The sequence below is a fragment of the Xenopus tropicalis genome, chromosome 5, assembly GCF_000004195.4.
Source record: "Xenopus tropicalis strain Nigerian chromosome 5, UCB_Xtro_10.0, whole genome shotgun sequence".
In the NCBI taxonomy this organism is placed as follows: domain Eukaryota; kingdom Metazoa; phylum Chordata; class Amphibia; order Anura; family Pipidae; genus Xenopus; species Xenopus tropicalis.
Window position 1 is genome coordinate 106796555 of NC_030681.2, and position 15919 is coordinate 106812473.

General features: G+C 38.3%; 1 protein-coding gene across 3 annotated transcripts in view; it reads left to right on the plus strand.

The window, feature by feature from the left end:
• atp13a3 (ATPase type 13A3) overlaps positions 1-15919 on the plus strand; it is a 77898-nt gene that overhangs the window by 43493 nt on the left and 18486 nt on the right. For all 3 annotated transcript variants that reach the window (XM_031902120.1, XM_031902119.1, XM_031902121.1), the window contains 9 exons: positions 352-413; positions 1427-1577; positions 3451-3567; positions 4792-4809; positions 9879-10032; positions 11093-11213; positions 13620-13744; positions 14049-14221; positions 15784-15906. In XM_031902120.1, the coding sequence (XP_031757980.1) occupies positions 352-413; positions 1427-1577; positions 3451-3567; positions 4792-4809; positions 9879-10032; positions 11093-11213; positions 13620-13744; positions 14049-14221; positions 15784-15906 (1044 nt within the window). The remainder of the gene's footprint in view (positions 1-351; positions 414-1426; positions 1578-3450; positions 3568-4791; positions 4810-9878; positions 10033-11092; positions 11214-13619; positions 13745-14048; positions 14222-15783; positions 15907-15919) is intronic.

A 15919-nucleotide genomic window follows, 5' to 3' on the forward strand; every position in this document is an offset into this window, starting at 1 on the left:
ATTAGGGTGCAGGCTTGGAACTAAAAGATGAAGTTTACATAAAATTAAATTTCAGCATATAGAAGTACTAAGCTATGTTTCAGTTGCTATATATATATATATATCTTTTTTTTTTTTTTTAATTGCATATGATTTTTCATGTTATCCTCGTATTCTGCCTTTTCCCAGCCTGCAGATTAAACGTATTCCTTCTTGTTGGGGTTATTGACCTTGCACCCAAAAAACATACTGAAAGGGTTTTATTGATTTGTGACATGTTATTGTATATTATATGTATTGTATGTTATTCTGTCATTCTTAACAGTATTAGCTAGAAAAATATTTTTTTTTATATGTGATATTGTCTTTCAGACTGGCACTCTTACAGAAGATGGACTAGATCTCTGGGGCATTCAGAGAGTAGAGGATGCTCGGTAAGAAGCTCTTATGTTCACTGTAAATATATGTTAGTCCTAAGGACTAACCCAACATCACTGTTAGCCAATGGCACATCAAAAAGCAATCTTTTGTACATGTGTACTGCTTTTTACATTTTAAATAAGCAGTGACCATTAACTAAATCTAACCAAGTAGTTAAGTGTAAAATAATGTTTTCTTTTTGTCCTTCTCTTAGCTCATTTAAAAACATTTTAATTTTCTGGTAGTTTTGTGGAGATTTATAAAGAAATTCAGCTTCTAAATGACATAGGGGTACTCATTCCAAAGAATTTATCCTGGCTCAGACATGGTTTTGGCTTGGAGTGTAAAATTTTTACCTAAATTAATGTTGATTATGTGGGTAGGTAAAGCTATAATTACCTCAAATGATGTAAGTAAGGCTGCGACCTTCAGTGATGACTTCATTAAGTCCACTTAGTGGAGTGGAGTGTTTTTGTGAGCAGTTAATGCGTGCAGCAGGAAATCTGTTTTTGGAAGCACTGTAGCTTGGACCGACTAGTCCATGTTTTCAGCTTATTAATTGATTTAGCTTTCAGTACATCATACAAGCTTTTAGACAGCAAGTGAAACTATAGTTGTATTTAGCTAACAGATTCCACTTTGCCTTCTTTGTAACTAGTTCCTTCCTTTAGCACCGATCAGCATTAAGTGGGTGTTATGATTTCCCCTGCAGTTAGATGAGAGAAATACATTAATAAAAATACTTTCTAGAGTGACAGAATACTCCATTTGTTACATTTTCTTCAGGATGTAGCTGCTTTCATCTACCTACATATTCTTGCTGGTGTATGTTAAGATACTGTCAGTTAATTGGCTATGGACCCTCTTATATGATTTTACATTTTCACTTAGTTAGCCCCTTGTTTACTATGTGCAGCATAACATCTACAACAGAAAAAATAATAAATTTACATAAAACCTTTTTGTATCACTAATCCAGATGATGCGAAATTGGATTCTAAAACTAATTCCCAGCATTTCCTCTTAGGTTTCTTTTACCTGAGGAAAAAGCATGCAGTGAGAGCTTGGTTAAGTCTCAGTTTGTTGCCTGTATGGCCACCTGCCATTCACTTACAAAAATTGATGGGGTACTTTCAGGTGATCCTCTTGATCTCAAGATGTTTGAAGCTATAGGATGGGTAAGTTTATAATTTACCATTTATGTGTTTTTTTCAATCATAACCATGGTTTTAAAAACTCCCAATAAATTAGACTAGGAATGCTATACCTTATGTTTTGCGCTTCTGTACTAGTCCAAAACTAACACAGCTCCTTTGCAGTGATGATTCCTTTAAAAATGCCCACAGTAGCACCCCATCAACTTTTTTGCTGATATATTGCATCCTGAACTACTGTCAATTAACAGAACTTAGGGGCTGCAGTGTATATACAATATAAATGCTTTTGTTGCTGGCCCCTAATCTTAGCTTCTCAACAGCAGCCCAGTGCACACTGACTGCATTGTCAGTGACAAAAGATAGTGAGCTGCTGAGTCTGTGGGCTGATACAGAAAGTTCAGGATATAAATTACAGTTTTACTGGCCATATTTTATTATAGGCTTTAGTTCTGGTATCAAAACAAACGTTTCACAGTTCATAATGTTTTAGTAAAACTGAAAGGCTTGTTCTTTATAATTGCAATTTTTATTTGTGATTGGATGAAATCAATCATGATAAGATAATGTTGTCTTCATAAGACATTAGGGAATCAACTGTTAAAAATATAGAATCATGGCCCATAAAAATTTATTGTGGTTAATTTTAGTAGAATTATATCTTCACTGGCATTTTATAACATAATGAGCTAGCTTTCATTCCTCCTGGGTGGTACAATTTTCAAATGTCCATTGGTGGTTTTGTTGTACAAGATTACTTTGGGGAAGAGCTGCATTGGGGAAGAGCTGCATGACACAATTTTTAATTCAAGATTTGAATGCCTTTATCCAAGCAGTTTTTTTAGAGATTGTAAATGTAATACTCTAGGGCTGACTGATAGGTAAGCTGTGTGAGTTGATTTGCTGTTGGCCTCTTGCATTTCTTTTGTGCTAATATTTGAATGTGTATTACATTCTATTTAACATAGTCCTCAGGAACCTCTTAGTAAATCAGTTAAGGTGGCCATACACCTTACAACTATGTTCCCAGCCTCCACTGATGTTCAGGAGGGAATGGTCAGATATGGAGGTAGAAACAACAGGGATTCTACCTCTAACGCAGATTTTGCTTGGGTGCCTTTAACGGCGCCCGATCAAAATCTTTTGGCCCACCCGACAGACGAGACAACCGATATCCGAAGGTTTTGCGATATCTGTCGTCTCGCTGATCCTCCATACACGCACCAGATATAGTATGATCTCTGCTACCGTGGGCAACTAATCTCTTTGAAATGCCTTTCCACCAGCAACAAAGAGATTTGCCTGTGGTTTTCTGAAGTCGCATGAGTTGTCTGCTGGAGGAAAGTTTTCTCGACTTCGGAAAACCAGAGCTTTGTGTAGGCCTTTCCACAGGCGATTTCCTTTATTGCTGGTGTAACTACCCGGGAAAGATTAGTCACATGGGTAGCAGAGTTCTGTCGCGGATGATTAATCTCTCCGTGGGACATTAACCTTAGAGAGCTTGATTCCCAAATATGTATTCAGTTTTCATATGGTTGTATTCATAGCTTGTGTTTTGTCATCTACTGCCTTTTGACTCATTGTTGTTAACTCTTCTAGTGGTGGCATATAATGTAAATAAAATACTTACTGAGCAAATGTTATCTGGATGATTTACATTAAGTGGCTTTTCAACACCTTTTATCTGTGATAATCAGACAGCCAATGTAGTATTTATAATTGCACAATGCAATAAAGTATATAGCTGAGATTTATCCCTTTGCTTTGTGCTATATATGGCGTGCTTACAACCCTTACAAAATGCTTCATTTGACAGAAAAATATTGTGGGTAAAAAGACTGAAAAATGTTTTTAATATCTTTGTATGACATGTGTTTATTTGTTATATTTTATCTAGATTCTAGAGGAAGCTACTGAGGAGGAGACTGCACTTCACAACAAAATGATGCCAACTGTTGTTCAGCCTCCAAAGCAGCCAGTGACTGACCAAAAACCTGCTGCAAGTCAGGAAATGGTACTTTTATTTGCATCTTTGAATTAGTTTTAAGTGCCAAAGGGGACAAACTATTCCTGTTTCTTATTCCTGTAGTCTGATTGCCACAAGACACAAGATGTTGGTGTGAAAAATTTTGCCTGTCTTACAGCTTGTTCTCTCCAGAGAAGGCAATTTGTTACCCATAGGCTAGTGCCACACAGGGCAGATTCTATCTGCAGGCTGAGAATCTGCCCTGCCGCTTTAAAAATCTGTTGAAAAGTTGTGCCTGCACCCAAAAGTATTACTTCAGCTGGGTGTAAGTGCACACAATCTACATCCGCCCGAAACTGCTTACTTGAGCAGTTTCTGGCTGAAATACGCTGTGTGTGCCTGAACTTGGGCCAAAGCTTCAGGGTGCAGGCACGATTTTCAGATTTTTAAAGCTTAGGCCTTCTTGGCCTGTGCTTAAGCCAGACTTGGATTTTTACAAAGGTAGCAAGATAGCAGCTACCTGACACCTGTTTTGCTAAAAGTGCTCCCATACCCCACCTAGTGGTAAATATCATAATAGCACTCAATAATAAGAATCCACGTCTGACTCATGACTCCCTCCAGTGACATGGAGTACGAAAAAAACCCCAAAAAAAAACAGCTAATGTATAGCGCTGGCTCCTTCTGAAAGCTCAGGCTTAGGCACAGTGCACTGAAATGGCTGCCTACACACCAATATTACAACTAAAAATATATATTTGTGGGTTCAAGAGACACAATAGCAAGCAGTTCTCTTACTTTTGAGGAGGCATTAATTTAGAACCGGTTCATCTTCTCAATTCTGAAGAAAAACTAAAAAATCTGTCAGATGAGCAGACTTCACAAGTGGGACTGCATATTATACAGGCTGAGTATATATTTGACACAAGTAGAACTTATCTGCTTGATAGAATTGTAAACAAGAGGTTACTCCTCTGTTTTCCACATGGAAATTTTATGGCCTACTCACAATTTGGGATCCCCTTTTTCCTGTGCTATGACGAGCAGTAAGTGGCCATGGAATACTTCTTTCTTTTATGTGCCATATGCCATTGTTTGTTACATGTTCTGTTGATTCTGCATGTCGCTGAGGAAGGAAAAAGGGGAGAACGCGTTTACAACTATACATAACAAGGTTAATCATGTATGGTGAATCTAAGTGTTATTGGAGTTGGTATCACTTTCAGATCAATTTTTGAGCACATATAACTCTTCCTTTTGTATACTTCACAGGAGCTGTTTGAGATTCCGGTGAGTGGCATTTTTTTTTTTTTATCTTGTTCAAATTGACTCCTCTATAATACAGACTTACAAACGTTTGTCATTTGAGATTTCTGTAAAAGCTGTTGGCGAGGGCAGTCGTCTTCTTTTTTTTTTTTTTTTTGTGATTCACATGGCACCTCCATTGCAGCACCTTTGCAGTACAACCTTTTCTGCAGACAAATAATCCTACTTATTTTTTCTGAACTTCCTCATAATGGAGCTCACAATCGGGCTCTTATTAGGTTTGCTAGCATTTTAATATTTTCCTATTTATCAAAACTTTTCTGGAACGGTTTCCCTGACATAATGGACATATTTTCCTGATAATAAATAGAGAAGTTTATTTATGATAAATGCAGTTGCATACCATTCTGACCACTTATGTGCTAATGCTTGCTGGTAATGTAGCATGGCAAAATCCTTGTTCCCTGTTTGTATCGCACGTGGGTAGAAAGTATTTGTACTTATACTGTACTGTAGTCTTTTGCAATGTGCATTGGGCACACAAGCATTGGAAGGTGCCTCTATGGATGCAGATTACACATATAGGTTTGATGGCATTGTATAACAGAATTTCTGGATTTGTGATGTATTGTTGATTTTTGTAATTTAAATATGGAGCAATTCCCCCACAGTAGTTATATTGTCTTATTATTTTTTCCCCATACCATTGATTTTTGTACTGTCAAGGAGTTGTGGACATTATAGTTATATGACATACGCATGTACCCAACCACACATCTGTCATATCAGTCAGTTTTGAAATTTGATATTCATTAACAGGCTAAGCTTTTTGATTTCAACTCCAGATAATTACAAATTCTTAATGTGGTCTTTGGTTTTAATACCCGTTTTCTTTGGTGAATCAATAAAGGTATGTTTAATTATGCATTAATATCTGCTATGGTGTGTTCCAGCAATAGGTGCTTTATGGTTTCTTGTCAGGAAGGTGGGGGGGGGGGGGGGGGGTTGGGGGTGTTTTCAGACTCATGTGTAATCCATGGAACTCTCTCATTTATTATTGCAAAGCGGATTAAATTAAGATTGTCGTATTCTAGAGGAACACAATGATTTCTTCAGTTTTACTTTGTTTTGCCATTTTAATGATGCATTATATGAAACATTTACACTCTCTGCACAGTTGCAGTAGTTACAGTGGCCAGCAGATGGCAGCAGAAGTTAAAGCAGTTTGGTATGCGTACACTGCCTGTTACATGGGTCTGCTGTTACATGTGGCTTAAGCAAGTTGGCAAGGAGTGTCTGTAATGCAGCCCAGACTGAAGTTTCTTCTGGTTAAAGTTTTGAGCACAGTCCTTCTAGGATATAATTTTATTATTATGATGCCAGCATATTCTACAACAGTGTATAATGGATAATCCCTAATATGCTTAGCCTTTTGCCACAGCTTTTATTTCGACCAGTAAAAGTCATTGTGTGTTCTGGTACTAAATGACCTGCCAATGGACTTGTGATCATTTCCTGTTGTTTCATACGAATATTGTAATCGTGCCTGTTTTCCTGTAAACCAGCAGAGCCTTTTTCTGTGCAAAAGCACTTATGTCACTGAAAAAGTAATGATCTAATAGGAGAAACATTCCGCACTGGTAAAGAGCAGAGTTGTTTTTTCCCTTCCCATTTGGTCACCCACATGCAATCTTTCAGTAACCACTGGTGCTGTTTTTGGGCCAAAGAACTGCTGGACGGTTGCAGAGAGTGAGTTCATCAGTTTATCTGAGGATCTCTGGAGAGTCGCTGATCTGGCACAGCAATAGAGATAGTCCAGGATTGCTCAGCAGTTCAGTTATTAATAGAAATTATTTTCGAAATTGCCCTCTGATATGCCTTTTTAAAACTTATTGTAGCTTAAAGAACTAAACCCTAAAAATGAATATGGCTAAAAATACCATATTTTATATACTGTGCATACTGCACCAGCCTAAAGTTTCAGAATCTCAATAGCAGTACTGATCCAGGTCTTTATAGTTGCCACTGGGGCTCCCCATCTTGGAAAGTGTCTGTGACACTCATAGTCAGAGTGCTCTGAGCAGCTGTTGCTAAGCTTAGGGGTTATAGCAAATTATCAAGCAGAAAATAGGGTTTATCTGTCATATAAGCTGATGCTACAGGGCTGATTATTATTTTCTGATGCTAATTGCACTGGTTTCTGTGCTCCGCCACGTGAGGCGGATTCTGTAGTTTTCAGTGCAGGCACACGGCAGCGTAGGAAAGCGGATCTGCTTCTCTTAGCCTGATGGAAAAAACACTGGGCTGAGAGAGAAGCTCTTGTGACTTAGCCCTAAGGGTTCCCTCAAATTGTACAAAAGTAAAATGTTTGTTTGCAGCCAATCAAACCAAAATATAGCAAAGAACCTTTTGACTACCTGCTTTTCAAGAAATCCCAATGAACGAGGGGTTTGATAACAATATTGATAGGTCTGGGTGTGTTCATGGCTTAAGTGTTCAGCAAGCTCTGGGCAAGAGCAGCTGGAAAGGAAATGAGCTGTAAACAGTCTCCATGATTACGCAGTATGTGTGCAACACACTTCCAGATGGTTTATTGTAATAAATATATTACATATCGGTGTGCAGTCATTTGCTTTCCCTATTAGTAATTAAAAAAAATAAATTAAAAGTGAAAACATTTCATAGCAATAAGGAAACCCTAACTTAAAGAAGAAGGAAAGGTGGAATCATTGGGGGATGCCAAAATGTTAGGCCCCCCCATTGTGCCAGCCTGGGGTGCACGCAGGTGAGCGTGTACCTTACCCACCAAAAGGTAAAAAGCTACTTATGCATTTTGTTTACACCCATTATTCTGATTATTTAAACAGCTTAGTAAAACATTTTCACAATATTCTCGGCCATATTTAGTACAACTAATATATGCCCGACACATGCCTTCCCACTTATAATCTGTATGTACCTTGCAATTTCAGATGCTTGTTTCTTCTCTCTTTATAAAAAAAAAAATCTTCCTTTGTTTTTACCTTTTTACATGCTGCAATCTCTCCCTTCATACTTTTCTATTATTCTGTCTCTTTTTCATTGGCTGTTCTGTCTCTCTTCCCCCTTAAAGGAGAAGGAAAGGCTAGTAAAGAGTTAATCTCAAGCTGCAGGCATACCTTCAGTTGTCTCAATAGTGCCCTTAAGTCTCCCCATATTTCTCCCGTTCAGAAGATCAGTAGCCAAACAGGAAGAAAAAACAGTGAGCTGCGTAAAGAAAGTTCCCATAATGCCTCACTCCTGCACAGACACCCAGGCCAGTGTACATGCTCAGTTAGTAAGACTATGAGTCAGCTTCCTGCTGATTGGTTTAGATCCACATTCCTAAGCGGGGGAGTGAGTTGTTAGCATTCTTGAGGGAGGGGGGAGCAGCAGAGAGGAGAGAGCTGAAAGCTGCGTGTTTCTGGCAGAGGAAAACAGACACAACTTATCTTTTTTTAGAGAAGTCAGTGCAGCATTTCTGTGAGTGCTTATGGCTGTATTTACATAGACCTTTCTGATGAAGCTTACTGAGTTTTTACCTTTCTTTCAACTTTAATAACTGTTCCTTTTCCCTTTGCCTTTATAATGCAACATATCAGTGTCCTCCTGTGTGCCACACTAATACATTGATTAAGTATTATCCTGCTGTTGAGTCTACCTCAATCAGCAGCTGATTTGCACTTAACTTTTCTTTGAACAGTTTGCAAGCCATTCAGAAGGACTGGACAATGTGCAGGAAGTTGAACTGGCCCCTGCATGCTGCTGTCCAGTTTCACCACATGGCTGAACAACATATACAGAGAAGTTCTCTATCCAAATCTGCTGTTGTGTATTTGTGTAACTGTAGCGGGCTCAGCAGGAGGAAAAAAATATAAGAATAATTCGTATGGCTGAGGGCAATCATTGAGCAGTGCAATACTTGCTTTCAGACCTGGGGCACATGCTAGAGCCCATATAATAGCTAATAGGATGTTGGAACGAGGCAGGGAAGATGTATTCTGTTTTGTTGGTAACTGTTCAGCTTAGCTTAAAGCAGGGGTCCCCAACCTTTCTTACTCGTGAGCCACAGTCAAATGTAAAAAGACTTGGAGAGCAACACAAGCATCATAAATGTTAGGCAGCCTCAATGCACACTATCAGCTTACAGGGGGCTTTATTTGATAGTAAATCTTGTTTTTATTCAACCAAAACTTGCCACCAAGTCAGGAATTCAAAAATAACTACCTGGTTTGGGGGGCACTGATAGCAACATCCAAGGGGTTGATGTTGCTCACGAGCCACTGGTTGGGGGATCACTGGCTTTAAGAAACAAAAACTTAAACAGACAAAAGCTTATGGTCTATAAACTCACAGTTACAACATGTTTATTTGGGTTTCAGTACTAGCCCACGGCTACTGCAGCTCTTTAGTGATGACCTCTGCCTCAGTAGATGCCCAAGTATCCCCCCCTTCTTCTTTTCTATTCTGGCTTGCTTTTAGCTGCTTTGAGGACAACAAAGCAGCTAAACATCAGCTGCTGTGACAGATGTAATTTTCTTGTAATGGTTTTACCTTTTTGTGGACCCTTAAAGCTTTGGTTTACAGCATCCCAGAGCACACTTGAGCACATGCAGTTACCAAAGATGGGGAGCTCCTGTGGACAAATTTGACATGGAGGATATAGGGCTACTGAATTACTGTGCTGATTTTATATGTTCTGTGTATAAAATACAACCATTTTTTTGTTTTTAATTCTTTAGTTCTCCTTGATATCCTTCATTTGGCAATAAAGGAAGTATGTAGACGTACAGGGCAGGTTGTTTGCTATTTACATTTTGTTGTCGGCTAGAGCACTATCAGTCATTTTTTATTTCCCTTGAATACTTATTTAAGAGTACGGAAAGCCTGTGGTTCTGCAGAAATGGGGAATATTTTCCACAATTTTTTGTTTGTGCCTGTTATCAAATCACATTAGCTAGAAGTAAAAGTGCAGCTGCTTTTAGTTTCATCTTGTATGTTGTACACATTATGAATTACTTTTATGTTAGTGGAGATATATATATAATATTAATAAAGTATTTTATCTTTTGCAGACAACTTACGAAATTGGAATAGTACGTCAGTTTCCTTTCTCTTCAGCACTGCAGCGCATGGCAGTTGTTGCTCGAATTCTGGGAGAAAAGAAGATGGATGCATATGTGAAAGGGGCCCCTGAAGTGATAGCCAGTCTGTGCAAACAGGAAACTGGTGAGGAGGTGAAACTCTGTATACACACACTCACAGTAATTTGTTTCAAATGTGACATGACAAATTGTATCTTTCATTAATGTTTACCAGTAATTTGTCAGTATTTCTCTGGAGGTCTACTTTAGAGGTGCATATAGGATTATCTTCTTTTTTTTGTGCCATCCCATGTTGTTGTTAAGGTGATGCTAACTTAGCTTGCTGTAAGTGCCCTGCATTAGCTGCTATGAGTCAGGCTATGTTGGTCACATTTATTATTATTCATGTCATCACTTAATTGGTGCTTTGTAATGTTACTTTAGTCACATTTCTCACTGAAACTTGCAAAAAAATTATTATGTCACTGCAGACTTTACTCAACTGTAAAAGTCTGCCCTTATGTGGTAAGGGATTTCTTATGTAAATGCCAAAATCCTTATATATTACTTTTAAAGGGGTATAATAGTTGATATTTCTAGTCTTGAATAGAAAATTGTTTAATGCAATGATGATCAGTACGTAGCTTCTCTGTTTCTAATTTGCAACATCCTGCATCTGGGTGCTCGGGTAATGGTTGGTAGTACTGTGTTAGCTAGTTAAAAACTTAAAGGTTAAAATGTTTAATATAATACATAACAATACTGGTGTAAAAGTTTGATACTCAAAGCTGTACCCTCACTTGTAGGACCATGGTTTAAAGATAGCAAGAAATAGTACCATAAAAAGTATTTGGAGGGGAAACTCTTCTTGTATATGGCAGCATATATAGGCAGCCCCGCCTTCTGAAAATTTTCATTTAAAATTTGTTCAAAAGACTCAACACTATAATGATAGCTGTTCTACTCTGTAACAATAGAGGTAGCTGTCATATATTGCTTTGTTATATTTGTTGAACAAGACCACAACTAGCTTGCCCATTACCATTAATTGTGTAGTCATATTTGTTTATCAACACTGAAATAATGTTTTTCACTGTACACAAACTTTTTGCATGTGGGCTAGAATGAGAAAGCAGTAGCAGTTACATAACATCAAACCTAGCAGAACTTCTGTATTGTGTTAAGAATTTTATTTTTAATTGCAGTTCCGCATGATTTTGCTAGTGTATTAGAAGAATACACCAAGCAGGGATATCGTGTCATCGCACTTGCACACCGAAAATTAGAGTCTAAAATTTCATGGCACAAAGTCCAAAATATTAGTAGGTATGCAAATTATTGATGTGTGTCAAGCTGTTTGTGTTAGGCTGTTCATGAGAGGTTATCAGATGCATTTGAAAATTTGTGAACCCTTTAGAATTTTCAATATTTCTGCATAAGTATCATCTAAAATGATGTTATTCATGCAAGGCCAAAAGATAATGAGAACCCAATTAAACAATTGAGTCATAAACATAGTGCTGGGCGGTATACCGGTTTAACCGGTATACCGGTTTAAAAAAAACAAAAAAAAACGGTATGAGTTTTAAACATACCGCTATACCGGTATGCGCGCCTCCTGCTGTTTTTCTCCTATTACTTCCGGGTTGCGCCCGTGCGTACGTGACGTCGGGGCGCATGTGACGTCAGCGCGCACGCGACGTCGCTAGGACGCATCGCTGGAGCTGGAGGAACCACAAGTTGGGTAAGTTCTGCTGGGGGGGTTGTGGTTGGGGGGGTTGTGGTGGTTGGGGTTGGGGGGGCTGGGGGGTTGTGGCTGGGGTTGGGGGGGGTTGGGGTTGGGGGGGGTTGGGGTTGGGGTTGGTGTTGGGGGGGTTGGGGTTGGGGGGGTTGGGGTTGGTGTTGGGGGGGGTTGGGGTTGGTGTTGGGGGGGGCTGGGGTTGTTGGGGGGGTTGGTGTTGGGGGGGTGGGGGGCCACCAATATTTATTATTTATTTTTTTTTATTTATATACCGTCAAATACCGCGATACCGATATAATTTTGAAAAATACCGTGATATAAATTTTTGGTCATACCGCCCAGCTCTACATAAACATCATACTTGTTCTTTTATATGAGGAAAATGATCCAGTTACATATTTGTGCTGAGCAAAAGGATGTGACCTCCTAGGATTCTCAGTTGATTTTAAGGGGAAAAGAGAGTCAGTGGGATGATAATCAGGTGTGGCCCTGCTAGTTTTCTGGCTTTTCACTATCCAAGTCTGATATTATTCAATCAATCTATACAATCAAACAATGTAGGTCTCTTAAAAAATATTGCATAAAGCAGCTTATATGCAAAGGCCTGCTTCATCTAAATAAACCATTTTCATAAAAATGTACTTTTTAGCAGTATGTGCCATTGGCTAATCCTAAATAGAAATTTGCCATTTTAAGTACTAAGGTCCACCCCCCGGATCATACAATTCACAGTGCACGCAAACAAGCCAAGGCACACATACATATTAGGTCACACCAGCCAATTAATGGACAGATAGAGCAAGTAGTCTGGAAAAGGTATAAAAATATTTCTGGAGGTCTAAAAGAAACCCAGCCTAATGTCCGAGTGCTAAGGGCTCGTACTCACATGCATTTGTTTAGCGTTCCCCTTTGGTGACGTTCTCCTGCATTCTATCTCAGGGAAGTGCAGAATTAAGCGCATTTTATACTTACATATGTGCCTGTACTCTCAGGGCTCATGTAAGTGCTGAACATTGTGGGAAAGCAGCATGGAATGGCCTAAAAGTCCTTGAAGCTGATGTGCAGGACTGATCAACAGTTAACATTTAGTTGGTTAATGCTGTCCAGGGGGGGGGGGGGGGGGGGTCACACCAGTTATTAGTCATTGCTTACTATAGAAAATTTGCACATACTTTTGCCATATACAAATATGTATGTGATCATTTCCCAATAAATAAATGAACATACATTATATTTTTGACTCGTTTGTTTAATTGGGTCCTATTTTTAATATTAAAAAAATTGTGTTTTGTTGGAAAATCTGGAGTTATAAATTGTTAAAAATTATTTACATTTGCATAGGGATCCTGATAAAGTACCCTTCTTTTTCCTTCTCAAAGCAACTCCTAGTGGCTGAGGTTGCTGCTTAACTTGTATTGTTTTCAAGCTTAGAACACACAGGACAAAAAAGCTTCGATAATTTAAAAAATACAAAGCTAGAACTGAAGGCAAGTTGCAGTTGTTGTTAGAATTCTGCTGTGTACAGCATACAATGTGCACGAATGACATCTCATCATGAATTAAAATTCAGACCATGAGATCTCGATTGACGTGCCTTCTTCGTTTTCTTAGAGTCACTCTTAATGGCTGAGATAGTAGTTTTCTATATAATGTATTATGCAAACCATGCCTCTTTGGCTAGTGCGTATAAATGATTTGCTGCTGTATGCTCAGCTGCTGTATGTCAGCACACTAACAGACTGCTGTTTTCAGCATACTAAGTTTTTATGGAAAACTCCTTTTAATGTGTTTAGTGGGAACTTAACAGTAAGCCTTTGTATGTAAGGAGTATGCACAAATTACATCTTCATATGTGATAGTATAGCGTACATGCTCACAAAGGCAAAAAGACCCTTAAGGTTTTCATAGGTATTGTTTGTGGGTAACTATTCTTTTCTGTTAAAGAACCATTTCAACTTAACCCTCTTTCATGGTTTAAACTCTTATAACAGAGATGCCATTGAAAGCAACATGACTTTTCTGGGGTTAATAATTATGCAAAATAAACTTAAAGAAGAAACTCCATCGGTTTTGGAAGACCTACGCAACGCCAACATCCGTACGGTCATGGTCACAGGTGAGTCTACAAAAGACCAAATTTTTGCTATTGACCATGTTTTTAAAAAAAAAAATATAATAAATAAATGTTGAGCTAATCTTGTTCCATTACAAGCCATGTTAAAGGCTGATATTGTTATTTGTGATCACAGCAATGACATTTGTTTCAGTTAATACTTTGTAGGTTGAGGACTTAGACTAGTAACACCAAATGCTTTGGTGTAAAAGCTATTACATGTAATGTTCCTTTAGCAAATACTTGGACATGAATACCATAGAAAGTATTAAAACAAAAAGCATGTTCTTCCTCCTTTGACCCGTAGGCGATAACATGTTGACTGCAATTTCTGTTGCACGAGACTGTGGGATGATTCTACCTCAGGAAAAGGTCATTGTAGCTGAAGCACTACCTCCCAAAGATGGCAGGGTTGCCACGATAAGCTGGCATTATGCAGACTCCTTGCCAAGAAGCAGCTTAAACACTATTGACTCAGAGGTATTTTAATGTCTTTCTTTTTGATTTTTCAGCAGTGAAACAATTGCAGAGGGAAATCAATGGTTGTATAAAAGTAATAGTGACATTTTCCTGTAGAATTCTTTTAGGGCCAGACACAAAAGTTCATGAGGATTAAAGGAATACTGTCATGGGACAATATGTTTGGTTTTTTTTCTTTAAAATGCATCAGTTCATAGAGCTTCTCCAGCAGAATCCTGCAGTGAAATCGTTTTTCAAAAACACATACAGATTTATTTTTATATTTAATTTTGAAATTTCACATGGGGCTTGCCATGTTTTTCATTACCACAACCATGTGACCTGTGCTCTGATAAACGTCAGTCACACTTTGCTGCTGAGCTGCAAGTTGGTGCAATATCACCTCCCCTCCCAGCTGCTGATCAGCAAAACAATGGGAAAGGGATCAAGATAGCAGCTCCCAGTAGATATCAGAATAGCACTCAATAGTAAGAAATCCAAGTCTGGCTTGGGACTCCTCCAGTTACATGGGAGTAGGAGAAACAATAGGTTACCTGAAAGCAGTTCTAATGTGTAGCGCTGGCTCTTACTGAAAGCTCAGAGTCAGGCTCAATGCACTGAGAAGGCTGCCTACACACCAATATTACAACTAAAAAAATACATTTGTTGATTCAAGAATAACATTTTAAATGTTAGAGTGAATTATTTGCTATGTAAACAGTGTAATTCAGAAACAAAAAGAAGTTGTGGCTGAAGTTATGCAGCAGCCTGATGGGTCCTGGGTCCTCCCAGAACCAGTGCTGACCTGGGGCAAATATTAACCTTAGTTGAAAGCTTTCTGTGCACTAAGAACACAGGCACTAAATATAACTCAGTACACTTATATATTTCCTTCAATAAACTCAGTCCTTAATTTTTTAACTGAAAAGCGTACCTACTGGCTACTAAGATTAAGTCACAATGAGATGATGTCAGTTCTCATCATGACTTCTATTTTCTTTATTTTTGTGCAAAAATTCCCCCCAAAAAGTCAAAATTTTGCAGTTTTGGCTTCAGGTTTACATAGGTCCTAATTTGGGAAGCATAGGTGCAGTGGATCCTTAAAATCCCACCCACACATAGGTGACTTATGATTTGCCACTGTATTGCCTAGTATTAATATAGCCCTGTACTTATATGTGCCTTTAGCTCCACACTAATTCAATAGCAAATGAAGAGTGTTGTAGGAAAATGACCATTTCGCACACTGTGAGGCAAGCTTCTTAGATGCAACTTGTGTGTACATTGTTATACATTGGGCTAATAATATACATATATGTGTGCACAAACACAATTGCAAAAATACACAAATTTGTTTTTATTTCATATTGTTTACTTATATGCTGCTTTATGTCAAATGGAATTCATCTACAGCAAAGACATACTCCTATATTATACTTATATCACTTTCTATGCTGAATTTTCCAAACTGCATAGTAGGTGTACTTTGTATGTGAATGTGTTTTATGTCTGGTAGGATGAATTACAAGCTAATGGATTCAACGTTTTATGAAGAAATTTATCGTCTGTTTCCCATGTTTTAGGATATTCCTGTTAAGGTGGTGAGTGATAGTCTAGAGGACAACTATGTGGCCAATTATCACTTTGCAATGAATGGCAAATCATTTGGAGTCATCTTGGAGCATTTTCCTGATCTGGTTCCCAAGGTAAATGCCATTT